At 42.3% G+C, this 12,344-nt stretch overlaps 1 protein-coding gene across 1 annotated transcript; it reads right to left on the reverse strand.

The window, feature by feature from the left end:
- Nucleotides 1-124: 124 nt before the first annotated feature.
- Glipr1 (GLI pathogenesis related 1) lies at nt 125-11,353 on the reverse strand. Its single transcript, XM_032912393.1, has 6 exons — nt 10,946-11,353; nt 7,402-7,641; nt 3,361-3,446; nt 1,353-1,438; nt 441-467; nt 125-345 (listed from the first exon to the last, which is right to left on the reverse strand). The coding sequence occupies exons 1-6, from the start codon at nt 11,117-11,119 to the stop codon at nt 194-196; spliced, it is 765 nt and encodes a 254-aa protein (XP_032768284.1). The 5' UTR covers nt 11,120-11,353; the 3' UTR covers nt 125-193.
- Between the last annotated feature and the right edge of the window lie 991 nt (nt 11,354-12,344).

The following is a 12,344-nucleotide window of genomic DNA, read 5'->3' on the forward strand; positions in this document are numbered from 1 at the left end:
TTGAGGGGAACTAGAATTATCAAAATGAGTATTGCAGATCTGGAACTCCAAGTACGTTACTTACTGGAAAGCCTAGCTGTGGCAACCTGGTCGGTCTGAATTCACAATGCAGAAAGACAAGTTCACTCTTCTAAGATTTTATTGAAACATTTTAAAATCACCACATATGATAAGTTGTCTCCTAACCAGGGCATTAGTCCAAAAGAACTAAGTTAGGGTATTTGTGCTTTACCCAAATGGTAATTATGACAGACAGTATTAGGAGAACTGACTTAGCAATGAGATAGAGCGATGTGTATCTGTTACGTAGATATTTAGGCCCATCTGGATAATCAGCAGAGTGACCTGTGAAACAAACAAGAATGTACTCAGCTTCTCGTGCTGTGATAGCCCAGCCTACATAGTGCCCCATGAAAATGACTTAAGGTTTGTATACATACGTGAGACCTGATCTCGTTGTGGGTTAGCTGTAAAACCAGAATTAAGAAAAAGTTAGGTATAGGGGGGAAGCAGGTTTCTAATTTTTTCTTTATAACCAAGAACTTGATTTGGCTTTAAGTACAATGATTTTCAAGATACAGTCCAGTTTTTGCTGCTGTGTCAGTATGGTATTTTTCCAGTGTTTATATGAACTTGATATGTGAATTTTTGTACAAAAGAAATAACTACTGGAATGGATGGAAAAATCATTTAATATGCCACAACTATTAGATGAATCTGATTTTGAACCATGGTTGAAACTGAAGATTAAAATATTTGTTTTAAATAACACAAGTATTTCCTTTAGTTTGTACGCTCCTCCCCAAGTGTAAGGGTACTGTTTATGACAGATGAGGCGGCAGTTTCTCGTCCATCCCAGCAGGCCCAGAGTCTCAGCAAGGCATCTGGCTTATCAACTTGCTGCTGTGAGGCAGTCTGTGACAGATGTGACAGCACAGAACCATGGGCTTGGCATAATTGCAGTAGCTTTCGGCTCCCTTCACACCGTGGAAAAATAGACGTCTTAAAGGACAATCTGTTAAACTAAATGTCTGATCTGAGAATAGTAAACTATTGATTTGTTACAGCTTTCTAGAATCAGCGACTGAACAAAGATCCCCAGTTCTCCAGTGTTTGCCACAGATTTCTCTCATTTCCCTGCAGCCCCAGCTTTGCCTAGCATCTGGCTTACCTACCAGCATGGAGAGATAACAAGGCCTCCAGGTCTGTAGCTCTATCCTCCAGACTTGTGCGTGCGCATCCTTTCCCTATGCCTGGTGTGTTGAGCTGGTCTCTGCGTCTTACCAAGGACAGCTTAAAGCGCATGCTTATCCCTTAACTCTCTGGGAAGTCTTTACTGTGGTCTTACTTACTGCAGAGATTGTTCAGGCACTTGTCATCCTTTGGGCAAGCACTGCAAGTGGCTCCCTGCTTATATGGCCACGTTGGGTAATTCCCTCTGTAAAGCAGAAGACCGTTAGAGGGGGCCCCCAACACAATTGCACTTTACCAAATGGTGAGATGGATGAAGATTCAGGATGCTAATAAAATCACAGAGCTGGAGCAAGTGGAAGGCTGCTAGTATTCGGAGGGCTCGTGTCGCGTGAACCCTGTGTGTTTATGAACTTTGTATAATTTATACCATCACATTTATGAGGACTTTTGAGAATGAATTGTTTTTGTTTCTGTTTAGCAGGTAAGGAAACCGAAGATCTTAGAGATTAGTAATTTGCCAAAGATGTCAGTTGATATGTGTGAAGCAGGAAAAAACATCTAGAAGTGTCTTATGTTGGGCTCTCTTCTACTTAACCCATAGCACATATGATTACTTCCACCCAAACACTGCCTATCCTAGAAATGCTATTACACGTGGAATTTCCCGTGTACCAGGCCATCACAGTTTTTACTAGATTTACCATTTGGCTGAGGTAATGTCCTCCAAAAGACAAAGAAAATTAGAAAAAATTTATTTGTATATAAATGTGATAGTAACTGATAACTATTACATAGTCAAATATCTACAAGATAGAGAGAGCTAAGTAATTGATATCTCTAACTTGTTTGGACTTGTTTTCTATACCTAAAATGAGGATAACTCACCATTTTTGCTGTACTGGAGATGAAATTCAAAGTTTCATCCGTACTAGGCAAATGCTCTATCAGTGTACCGTGTTCCCAGCCCCGCCCCCCGAAAAGCTACTTTCTGAAGCAACTTAATGTGAAACCAAACGAGATTAGAAGATACAGACATACATGTCCGTGCATGTAGGGCTGGGAATGAAATATAGTTATGCTGTCTTTCATTGTTAAAAAGTACAGCACTCCATAAACAGCCTAAGTTGGAGAATGGCTGTGATTAAATCACTATTAGCTTATTTTTTAATTGTGCGTTCCAAACTAAAAGAAGTGGGGAAAATGTCACTTAAAATTGGTAGATTCGTTTTGGGGAAAACGTGAAACTAGGAAGACCTGGAATTTGTTTGGGTGGGTCCTTAAGACTTTATCATTTTCTACAATCAAGCAGAATAGTTTTGAATTTGTTCTAGAAACCTGGGGGATAGGAGGTTTGGGAACCTGGGAAAGGGAAGACAGAATATGAGCAAAGGTCCCCAAGGGGGTGGCCTCAGGTAGTGGTCCCTAAAGAACACTAGGCTATCCTTAGGTTCAAAGCTTACACCCTCTTCTGTTCTGTGGTCCCTGGAGTCATAGGTTATAACATGTTTCTAGAACGTCACATCCAGACACTAGAGCATACTTCTCAAGCAGCCCACAGTACTTTCTCTAAAACTGACCACATAGCAGGACACAAGCAACTCTCAGGAAACATAGAAATTGAAATAACATTCACCCTGTACAGAAGGAATAAAGATAACAGAAAATAAGCCAACACATGGAACACATAGACTATTCCCACCCAGAACGACTCAGCATCACCCACTGTTTTTATAACCACTGGAAGCTAAGCTGTTTGTATCTGAAAAATTCAACTGTCTCAAGAACTGAAGCAGCTAGTGTGAACTGAGCAATTCCACCTTGGTTCTTTGTTTCAAAGTGTGCAAAAGTTGGCTCTGGTTTTTAACAAAACAAGTTAATGTCAATTTTCTTTCCTTGAATTATTAATGTATCAATTTACATCGCCAGCAAGCATTTTAATCTTGTGACTTTTAAAGATGAATGCTAGTGTTTTAAAGCACATGTATGTGTGTATCAACACACACACACACACACACACACACACACACACACAATATTAATGTAGTGAGTCTCTGGGCAGGAGGATTTAGAGGCCTTGAGATTTTTTTTTCTTTATACTTGTCCTAGATTTTTCTATATTAAAGATGAATACCTACATTAACATATTTTTAGAATTCAGGCACTTACGCTGGTCCATAGTTGCAAATAAAATTTGCTCCTCTGGGGCAGAGTTGCACTGCACAGCCAATCTTGTAACTATCTGCCCAAACAATCTGAAAGTACAAGAAGACTTCTTACCATGAAATGACTAAAGAACATTTGGTTATGATCACGCTTTCAGATCTGTGCTAAGGAATACCTAGAGAGTCTACTAAGGAAAGTTTAAGCACTCAGAATTCAGCTGGAACAAGTCCTGAGTTCTAATCTCAGCACAGGGTGCATGGGTTCGTGTGTAAAAAACATGTACGTGAGTGACAAGGTTATGTTTATGCACAGCTGGAAAGCTGTCACAGGGTCCCTGCAGCTGTCACTGCAAGCCAGGAAATGAACCACAAAGAGGTGACAATGCAAACTAGGAAGAACCGGACTTGGTCAGTCAGGCTGGATGAAATCTTCCAGAGCCTGATCCTGGGGTTTAATTCTCTTACACATTTCAGCACAGTCAAACTGGGGGGAAAGGTCTCCAAGGGGTCTTCTAACAAAGCTTCAGGGTGGCTGCATCAAATTCCCTTGCAACGTAGCAAAGCCCCTTTGACCTTTACAATAAGAGTGAGCTCTGTTGGCTGATAAACCGTGTTCAGGGCTAGGGCCTAGTGCAGAGGAAGGATTTGTCATAAGCGTAAGGATGTATTCTGTTGCTGGAGGATGGCAGGGTACACGGGGGTCTCTTTTATAAGGAAAAAGCCCAGAGGTCAGCCCAGACAATTCTTAGGATTCAGGGACAATTCAGGTGGAGACTGGCTCCTAATAGAATGCTCTCTGGATTATCTGGCCACCCTGACTCCAGCATTCCAGGTGACCCGGCATCATCATCCTTCCTTCCATGGAAGAAAACAAACCCATGTGCTTAGCAATTCTGTTTTCTCCAGTGCTCACTCTAAGCAGGGCTTCCTACAGAAAGCTGCTGCAACAAGATAAGACATAACTTGAAGGAGTGTCTGAAGGGAAGAAAGCAGCCAAGATTCAAAGGGTTTTGAGGAAGACGTCTCTGGAATGACCTTTGAACCGAGATGTGAGTGATGATGTAGGAAAAAGGGAAGGCTTGGACAGTGGACGCCATCCATTCTCAGGGATGAAGGCTGCTGGAGTAAAAGTCGCTTGGCATGTTAGGGTGACAGAAAAAAAAAAGGGCGAGTGGAGGCCTAATCTGATGGGGGGATAGTCACAGATGAGATCAAAGGGAGCGGACTGAAGGAGTTCTGGTAGGTAAGAAAAATATTTCTCTTTCTGAGTCCACTTGGCACTTATGGAATAGATGGACTGAGATGACCAGAGGAAGGAGGAGGCAATTCTGGAGGTTTATTTGGCAGTATAGGAATGAAAATGTGGTAACTCACTCTTGGGTGATAGAATTCCTAGAAGCTGATGGAGTTCACAAGACTAACTGAGAACATTGGATTTTATTCTGAGTGTGTGGTGGGGAGCACTTGGGCTTAGGACCCAGGTTCTATCTATCTATCTATCTATCTATCTATCTATCTATCTATCTATCTATCTATCGGCTTGGGGCCCAGGTATTATCTATCTATTTATCTGTCTGTCTATCTATCTATCTTTTTTTTTTTTTTTTTTTTTAAACAGAAAACCAGGGAACAAGTAAGGTGGGTAGGAACTTGGGCACAGGGTTCTGTTCGAAGCATGTTCCTTTTGAGCTGCCTGTTAAATATCCCAGTAAAGACTGGGCTAGGTCCTAGGCCTAACTACCTGCAGTTATGAGGATGGGAAAACAGATACAAATTTTGAAGTCACAAGGTTAAATAAAGACCATATAGGGCAGAGGTCTTATGTGTCACATCTGTTGCATCTGTTGGGGACAAATGGTGACATAAAGGTACTGGTATGTCCCTGAGGGCAGGAAGGTGGAAATGTCTGATTGCTAGTAGTTGGTAGTAGTTAGCTGTTAGTCTCTGTGACAAAATATCAGTGGAAAGGTATGTTCTGGGTCCTGAATGGTCAGTTGTCATTGCCTTTGGATCTGTGATGAGGGTCTGGAAACTAGTCACACCTCCTGGTGGCCAGGAAACCAGACAGAAAAGGGGATAAATCCCCAACATCCCTTTTAAGTGAAAACCCCCATGACCTATCTATCTTCCTTTGTCTGGACCCCACCACCTGAGGAAACCATTCCCCCACTTTCTAACATGTTCCAGGCCTTTGAGAGACCTTGAAAATTGTTTTCAAAGTTGGGCTTAGCTGGATACGGTATCTCACACCTGTGATCCCAGCATTCCGAAAGATGAAACAGGAAGCTCACTGTGGGCCTACTTGGACTACCTACTGAATGTGAGGCCATCCCATTAGTCCTATTGTTATCTATACTTACTAGTAAAAGAAGCAAAGTCAGGCTCACCGGGTCAGGGCAGGAATATGAACTCAGATTGTGTAGCCCTAGTCCATAAATGCAGTCTGGAACTTGCCTACCAGTGAATCTTTTAATGAAAAACTCGCTAGTCCATCTCCAATGAACACAAAGCTAAAATGTTGAATTAGTATGTCATTACTATACTAGTCTCATAATCAATTTGAATTTATGCTCTGTTCCCGTTATCATTGGGCAGCATATGTAAACAAGTTGATTTTCGAAAGAGGAAGGGAAGTACAAGTTTCAATTCCTACTTTAGGTAACTTCCCAGTAGGAACATGAAAATGACTTGAGTAGTCTGAACCCCACACCACCCCACGAAGTATGAAACAGGAATTTTAGACAAGCATTTATCAGAAATCCTCTTCTAACATAAATTACAAAGCTAGATTCCAGGACTCCACTCTTTGTAAAGTGGCTACCGACGAGTGTTGGTCCAGACCCTGCATACCTCACTCTGCCACATTCGCTTGCTTATATGACAATGCTTTACAACCTCAGAAGTGGGAGGAAGAAGTAGGAGCAAGGCAGGGAGAGCGGTGTGCACCTGTGGATGGTTTCTGGCTTTCAGGAGAGCTCTCCCTGATTTGGGGAGACGTGTGTGTGTGTGTGTGTGTGTGTGTGTGTGTGTGTGTGTGTGTGTGTGTGTGTGTTTGTGTATGGCTAGTGCAATTAAGAGAAGTCGATGGAAGTCCTAGGAGCAAAGAGGACAGAGAAACTATCCGGCGAGGGCTCACACTGTGTTCCATGCAGTAAGAGGTGTAGTTAGAGGAGTTAGTTCTTGAAAATGAAGTTTGTCAAATGAAAAGAAAGAATCCAGGTAAAGAAGTTGCGCAAGGTCTATGGATGAGCCTGTGCACTAATTGGAGTTTAAGTAGCTGGACACATAAAGTAGGTAGCAGTCAGAAGACAATTCACTTTTTAACAGGCTCATATCCATCATCCCAGAGAGTCAGAACAAGAGGGGTGAACTCAAGTTCATGTCACACAGACTTGAGACAGCAGAAACTTCCTTCGATTTGTAAGCTCCCCCTTTCGTCTAGGGAAAAGAAGGAAGGCTGACCCTTGGCACATGAAACAACTAATTTTCAAAATCCTATCTCTCATATGAGATATGAGAAGAAGAAATTAGTGGTCCTGACTTCTTCAGTAGACGACCATGTTCTGTCTTCCCTACAGAAGAGAGAGCTTCTTATGGGAGAATGTCCATGGATTCCCAAGTCTAGGAGAATGTAACTCTGACATCCATTTAGTCAGTGAATATGGCATTTACTTTCCTAAGCGGAAAGCTTCTTTCACTTCTTAACCAAACATGTAGAAGAGGGCCTAACATCCATACATCAACTAACTCAGTTAAAGAGATGATGATGTTTCTCTAAAGCCACTTAGCTAGGGAGAAGACATTTCAAATTCATTTATCAGCTGTATTGCAAGGCTTTAAGGAACATAATGTCATCTCACGTGGGTGTCTTGTACTGCCTAGACTGATGGCCATTGCATATGATATTATCCACGAACGTAATGTCTCCACATAGGTTTTCCTCTCATTATACTCCTACTGGCTCATGATATATTCTCTCAACACCAAGTCCAGATCTCTCCACCTTTAAACGGGTCGTTCCTGGAGGCTATCGGGAAGTACTTACCTGAGTGTAATGCCCACAGACTTTTTTACATTTCCCAGTGCTGAAGTCATAGTACTGGATTTCTTCAAACCAGGCGAGGATGGCCGCATGTACTGAGAAGAGCGATAGAGAGCCAAGCCAAATGTTTTCGCCCAGGCCAGTAAAGTTTGGGTGTATTCGCGAATGCAGCTGTGGATTATGTTGAAATACACAAGACTGTGCCCACGCATTTGCAATTTGGGCTAGTTTTGGGTCCCAAGACTGAAAAATAATCAAAACAATACAGGAGTCAAGAAAGAAATCTCTCACTCAAAAAACATAAGACTACTAACACAAGGCTGTTCGCCTACTCAACTCAGATGTGGAAACCCCACTGCCTAGTGTTGTGACCCCTTAATACAGTTGGCCATGTTGCAGTGACCCTCAACCATGATATATATATATATATATATATATATATATATATATATTTTTTTTTTTTTTTTTTGGTTTTTTTTTTTTTTTCGGGCCTGGGGGCCGAACCCAGGGCCTTGCGCTTCCTAGGTAAGTGCTCTACCGCTGAGCTAAATCCCCAGCCCCCATGATATATTTTTGTTGCTTCTTCCCACCTGTAATTTTGCTACTGCTATGAGCTTTAAGTATGTTACTACTTTAAGGCCAGGCTCCAGTTCCTGCGAGAGTAGAGTCAAAGTGACAAATGAGGCAGAATCCCGAAGCAAAACACAGTGCTTACTAGTCTCTACCTGCTAACTAGGTTGAGAATGCTGTCGTAGGTTTTTATTGCTCTAAAGACATGCCAGGAAGAAAATGCAAGAGAGGAAGGGGTTTATTTAGCTCACACTTCCACACCTCTGTTCTGAGAAGACAGGACAGGAACTCAAACAGGGCAGAATCCTGGAGGCAGGAGTTGATGCAGAGCCCATCGAGGGATGCGTGTTACTAGCTTGCCTCCCATGGCTTGCTCATGGAACAAGCTGGCTTTCTTATAGAACCCAGGACCACCAAGTCCGGGGATGGCAAATAGGTGGAACCCTTCCCCATAGATCACTAATAGAGAGAAACACCTTACAGCTTGATTCCATGAAGGCATTTTCTCAACGGAGGTTCCTTGTCTGATGACTCTTAGATCTTGTGTCAACGTAACACAAAAGCAGTCAGTCCAAATAAGTGATCAGGTCAGAGAATAAGAATCAGAGAGAAGCAGAAGCATTCATGTCTGCAGGTGACACGGTCTTATAACCAGAAGCTCTAAGAAGTAAACAAGTCCGGGGATGTAGCAGAGAAAATAAAAATCAGCATGGGATACATGGGTAGCTTTTGTATGAAGGAATGGTGAACAGTCCAAAAAGCAAACCTCCAGAGTAATTCCATCCTGACAGTTCTCCAACGGTAAAATATGTAGGAAAACATCTGACAAGGGAGTAAAAGACCTATGCAAGGAAAACTAAGAAACACTAAAGACAGGCTGGAGAGAACTAGTTCAGTGGTTCTCATCCTGTGAGTTGCAACTCTCATCAAAAACAGACTTAAAGCTCATAGCAATAGCAAAATTATAGGTGGGAAGAAGCAACAGAAATACTTCATGGTTGAGGGTCACTGCAACATGGCCAACTGTACTAAGGGGTCACAGCACTAGGCAGAGAACCACTACTGTAGAGGATGGGAAGGCTGTTTATGCTCATGGATTTGGGTAAGTGTTTTCAAAGGAAAGATGCTTTACAGATCTCACCATGCTTCCAAGGCTTTCTTCTTAGAGATAGAAAAAAAAAAACATCTGAAAATTTACACAGAAGCACAAAAGGACTTGTCAATCTGGATTTCAAAATCAAGAGTGCCAGTTAAAATCGACAGAATGGTATTGACATCGAAACAGACAAGGAGATGAATGCAAGAGGACAGTAGGCCAATGGTGCTGGGCAAACTGGATATATATATACACCCAGAAGCACAAAAAAACAACAAAAACAAAACAAAACAAAAAAACAAACCAGAAAAACCAAAACAGGTTCTTACAGTAGAAGAAACAAATCAGAATGTATTACAAATCTTAATTAATATGAGACCTGAAACTGCCACAGCCTAATTTCTAATTTTACATCTTCTTTTTTTATTTGTGGCTTTTATTTTGTTTTCTCTCTCTTTTGCCCAGTTACTTTGGCTAACATTCCAATATATGAAGCATAGACAATTTTCTGTACAGGGCTTCTGTGGCTCAGGAAATACGTTAAGTACTGACAAGTGAGACAGCATGGACTAAAAATCAAGGACGCAGTGAAAACAAACATTACTTGAGAGAGGGCATAGCCAAAAGAGTGGAAGAAAAATTGGGCATGATGCTACATGCCTTTAACCACAACACTGAAGGTGGGGCCATAGAGTCAGGCAGATCTCAGTCCCAGGCCAGCCTCATTTACATATCAAGTTTAAATAAAAATGAAAGGAAGAAAGAAGAAAAAAAAAGAAAAAGGCTAAAAGAAGAAAATAGAAAGTGCATGGTAGCCACTCACCCATCATCAGATTAATACCTACAATCTATGAAGAGCTCAAAGCATTAAACCCGAAAAGAGTGAGAAATCCAACAATAAATAGATGAACACAGTCCTTCAGAGAAGCGCAGCTCAACATCCTTAGCCATTAGGGAAATGCGACTACTCAGTCCACTGATTTGTGGGCGAGGGGAAAAAAGCCCATAAATGTTGTTGACAGGGATGTAAATTAGCTCAGCCACTATGGAAATCGGTATCACCAAAAACAGAAAATAAGACTAGCCTATGATGATTCAGCGACAACATGTTTGGGCACATATCTACAGGAATGAAGTCAACACACTCTGGAGATCCCTGCATAGCCACGTTTTTGTAGCACCACTCACAACATCCAAGCTATGCATTACATCCAGTGGTTCCCAACTCGATGAAAGGGTAAGGAAAGTATCACATGTACAGATATATTTCTACAAACATACTGAGGGGTATTGTTGAGTCACCAAGAACAAAATTATGACATTTGCAGGAAAATTGATGGGCTTGGGGGATCGTCACATTAAGTAACACAAAGCAGATGTCCTCTGACAGGTGAAGTATAGAGGAAAAACAACCAAAGACCACAGAAATGTGGAAGGGGAAGGGATCAGAGGATGAGGGCCAAGAGGACGATGGGGAGGAGTATAACCTAAGCACACCGAGAACTGTCATAACGAAACACCATAATTTTACACAGCAGATAATGAAAAAAAAAACCCTTAAGACACAAAAAAGAGACCTCACAAGCATTAATAGGAAAACCCACCACAACAGAGTAGTCTGCTGCTCACGGCTGCGGAAAGGAAGTGTGCAGAAAGAACTGAATCATGTCTGTGGTATTGCTCAAGGCAGTCGAGGGCGGTCACGATGGACTTTGCTCACAAGCTGATTTACTGCACACATTCATTACAAGGAAGAAAAAGGAAAAAAGAAAAAAAAAGAAAGAAAAACCCCACTCAGGGTTACCCAGCACCCACACCCAAATTAATGCAGGCGAGCTGCTTCCGATTGACATGTGTTCCAAGCCCTGCCGGTGAACTCACCATGTACAACATATTCCCGGCTGGTGGATACGCTTTTGACCGAAAGTGGTTGTGAACTTCAACGCATTCTTCGATGAAGTCCTCGTTTGTTATTTTTGGCAAAGTACTTGCTGTATATGAAAAACCAGATGCAGAAGAAGCCATCCAGACCATCACAGCGAGGAGGACCTGCATGGTCCCTCTGGCTGCTGCTGGACCTAGAATCCAGAGTCTCAGGGTTCTGATAGAATGCTTGGTTCGCTCAGTCTGCAGACAGTTTCCATGTTGGAGCTTGAATGAACCCAGGGTTGTTTATGCTACACAAGTGCTCTGCTCCTGAGCCCCATCTTCAGCTCCCTGGATTTTTTTTTTTTTTTTTTATGGCCAGCTTTACGAAGCACAGCCTACTTCAGCATGAGAAGCCTGAAAGCAAAACATGACGTCACGAAACTTACACACTGGATTTCTCCATATATGGCTTGCAGCTCATGGTTTCCCCCCCCTCCCTCCCCCTCTCCCCCTCCCCCTCTCCTTCCCTCTCCCTGGGTAGATTTGTGTCCTTATCTCTTGACTAGGGGTTCCTAGGGCTGATATCCAAAATATGTAAAGAACTCAAGAAGTTAGACTCCAGCAAACCAAATAACCCAATTAAAAAATCGGGTACAGAGCTAAACAGAGGAAACTCAAATGGCCAAGAAACACTTAAAGAAATGCTCAACATCCTTAGTTATCAAAGAAATGCAAATCAAAACAACCCTGAGATTCCCACCTTACACAAACCAGAATGGCCAAGATCAAAAACTTAAAGTGACAGCACATGCTGACAAGGACTGGAGCAAGGGGAACACTTCTCTATTTGCTGGTGGGAGTGCAAATTTATATAACCATTCTGGAAGTCAATTTGTCGTTTTCTCAGAAAACTGGAAATAGTTCTACCTGAAGACCCAGCTATACTGCTCCTGGGCATACACCCAAAGGATGCTCCGCCACGCAAGGACACGTGCTCCACTATGTTCACAGCAGATTTCTTCTTATAGCCAGAAACTGGAAACAACCCAGAAGTCCCTCGAAGAATAGAAACCGAGCGAGCATGTGGTTCATTTACACAATAGAAAACTATTCAGCTATGAAAAACATGGACATCATGAATTTTGCAGGCAAATGGATGGGACTAGAAAATATCCTGAGTGAGGTAACCCAGACCCAAAAGGACACACATAATATGTACTCACTGCTAAGTGGTTATTAGCCATAAGCACCAAATACCCATGACGAATCCACAGACCCCAAGAAGTTAAACAAGGAGGGCCCAAGGGAGGCTGCTTGAATCACCTTAGGAGGGGGAATAGAATAGTCATAGGAGGCAGAGAGAGGGAGGGAAGGGGTGGGAGACTGGAAGGAGAAGGGAATGGGGGCAGGG

Source organism: Rattus rattus, chromosome 1 (genome assembly GCF_011064425.1).
Source record: "Rattus rattus isolate New Zealand chromosome 1, Rrattus_CSIRO_v1, whole genome shotgun sequence".
Taxonomy (NCBI): Eukaryota; Metazoa; Chordata; class Mammalia; order Rodentia; family Muridae; genus Rattus; species Rattus rattus.

Excerpts from the sequence above, each read along its gene's own strand:
- Glipr1 (XM_032912393.1), bottom strand. The coding sequence starts at position 11,119 with ATGCAGGTCCTCCTCGCTGTGATGGTCTGGATGGCTTCTTCTGCATCT. Across the intron at positions 7,642-10,945 it reads CCGGGAATATGTTGTACATG|TCTTGGGACCCAAAACTAGC; the intron begins GTGAGTTCACCG and ends ATTATTTTTCAG. Across the intron at positions 3,447-7,401 it reads TCTGTGGGCATTACACTCAG|ATTGTTTGGGCAGATAGTTA; the intron begins GTAAGTACTTCC and ends TTGTACTTTCAG.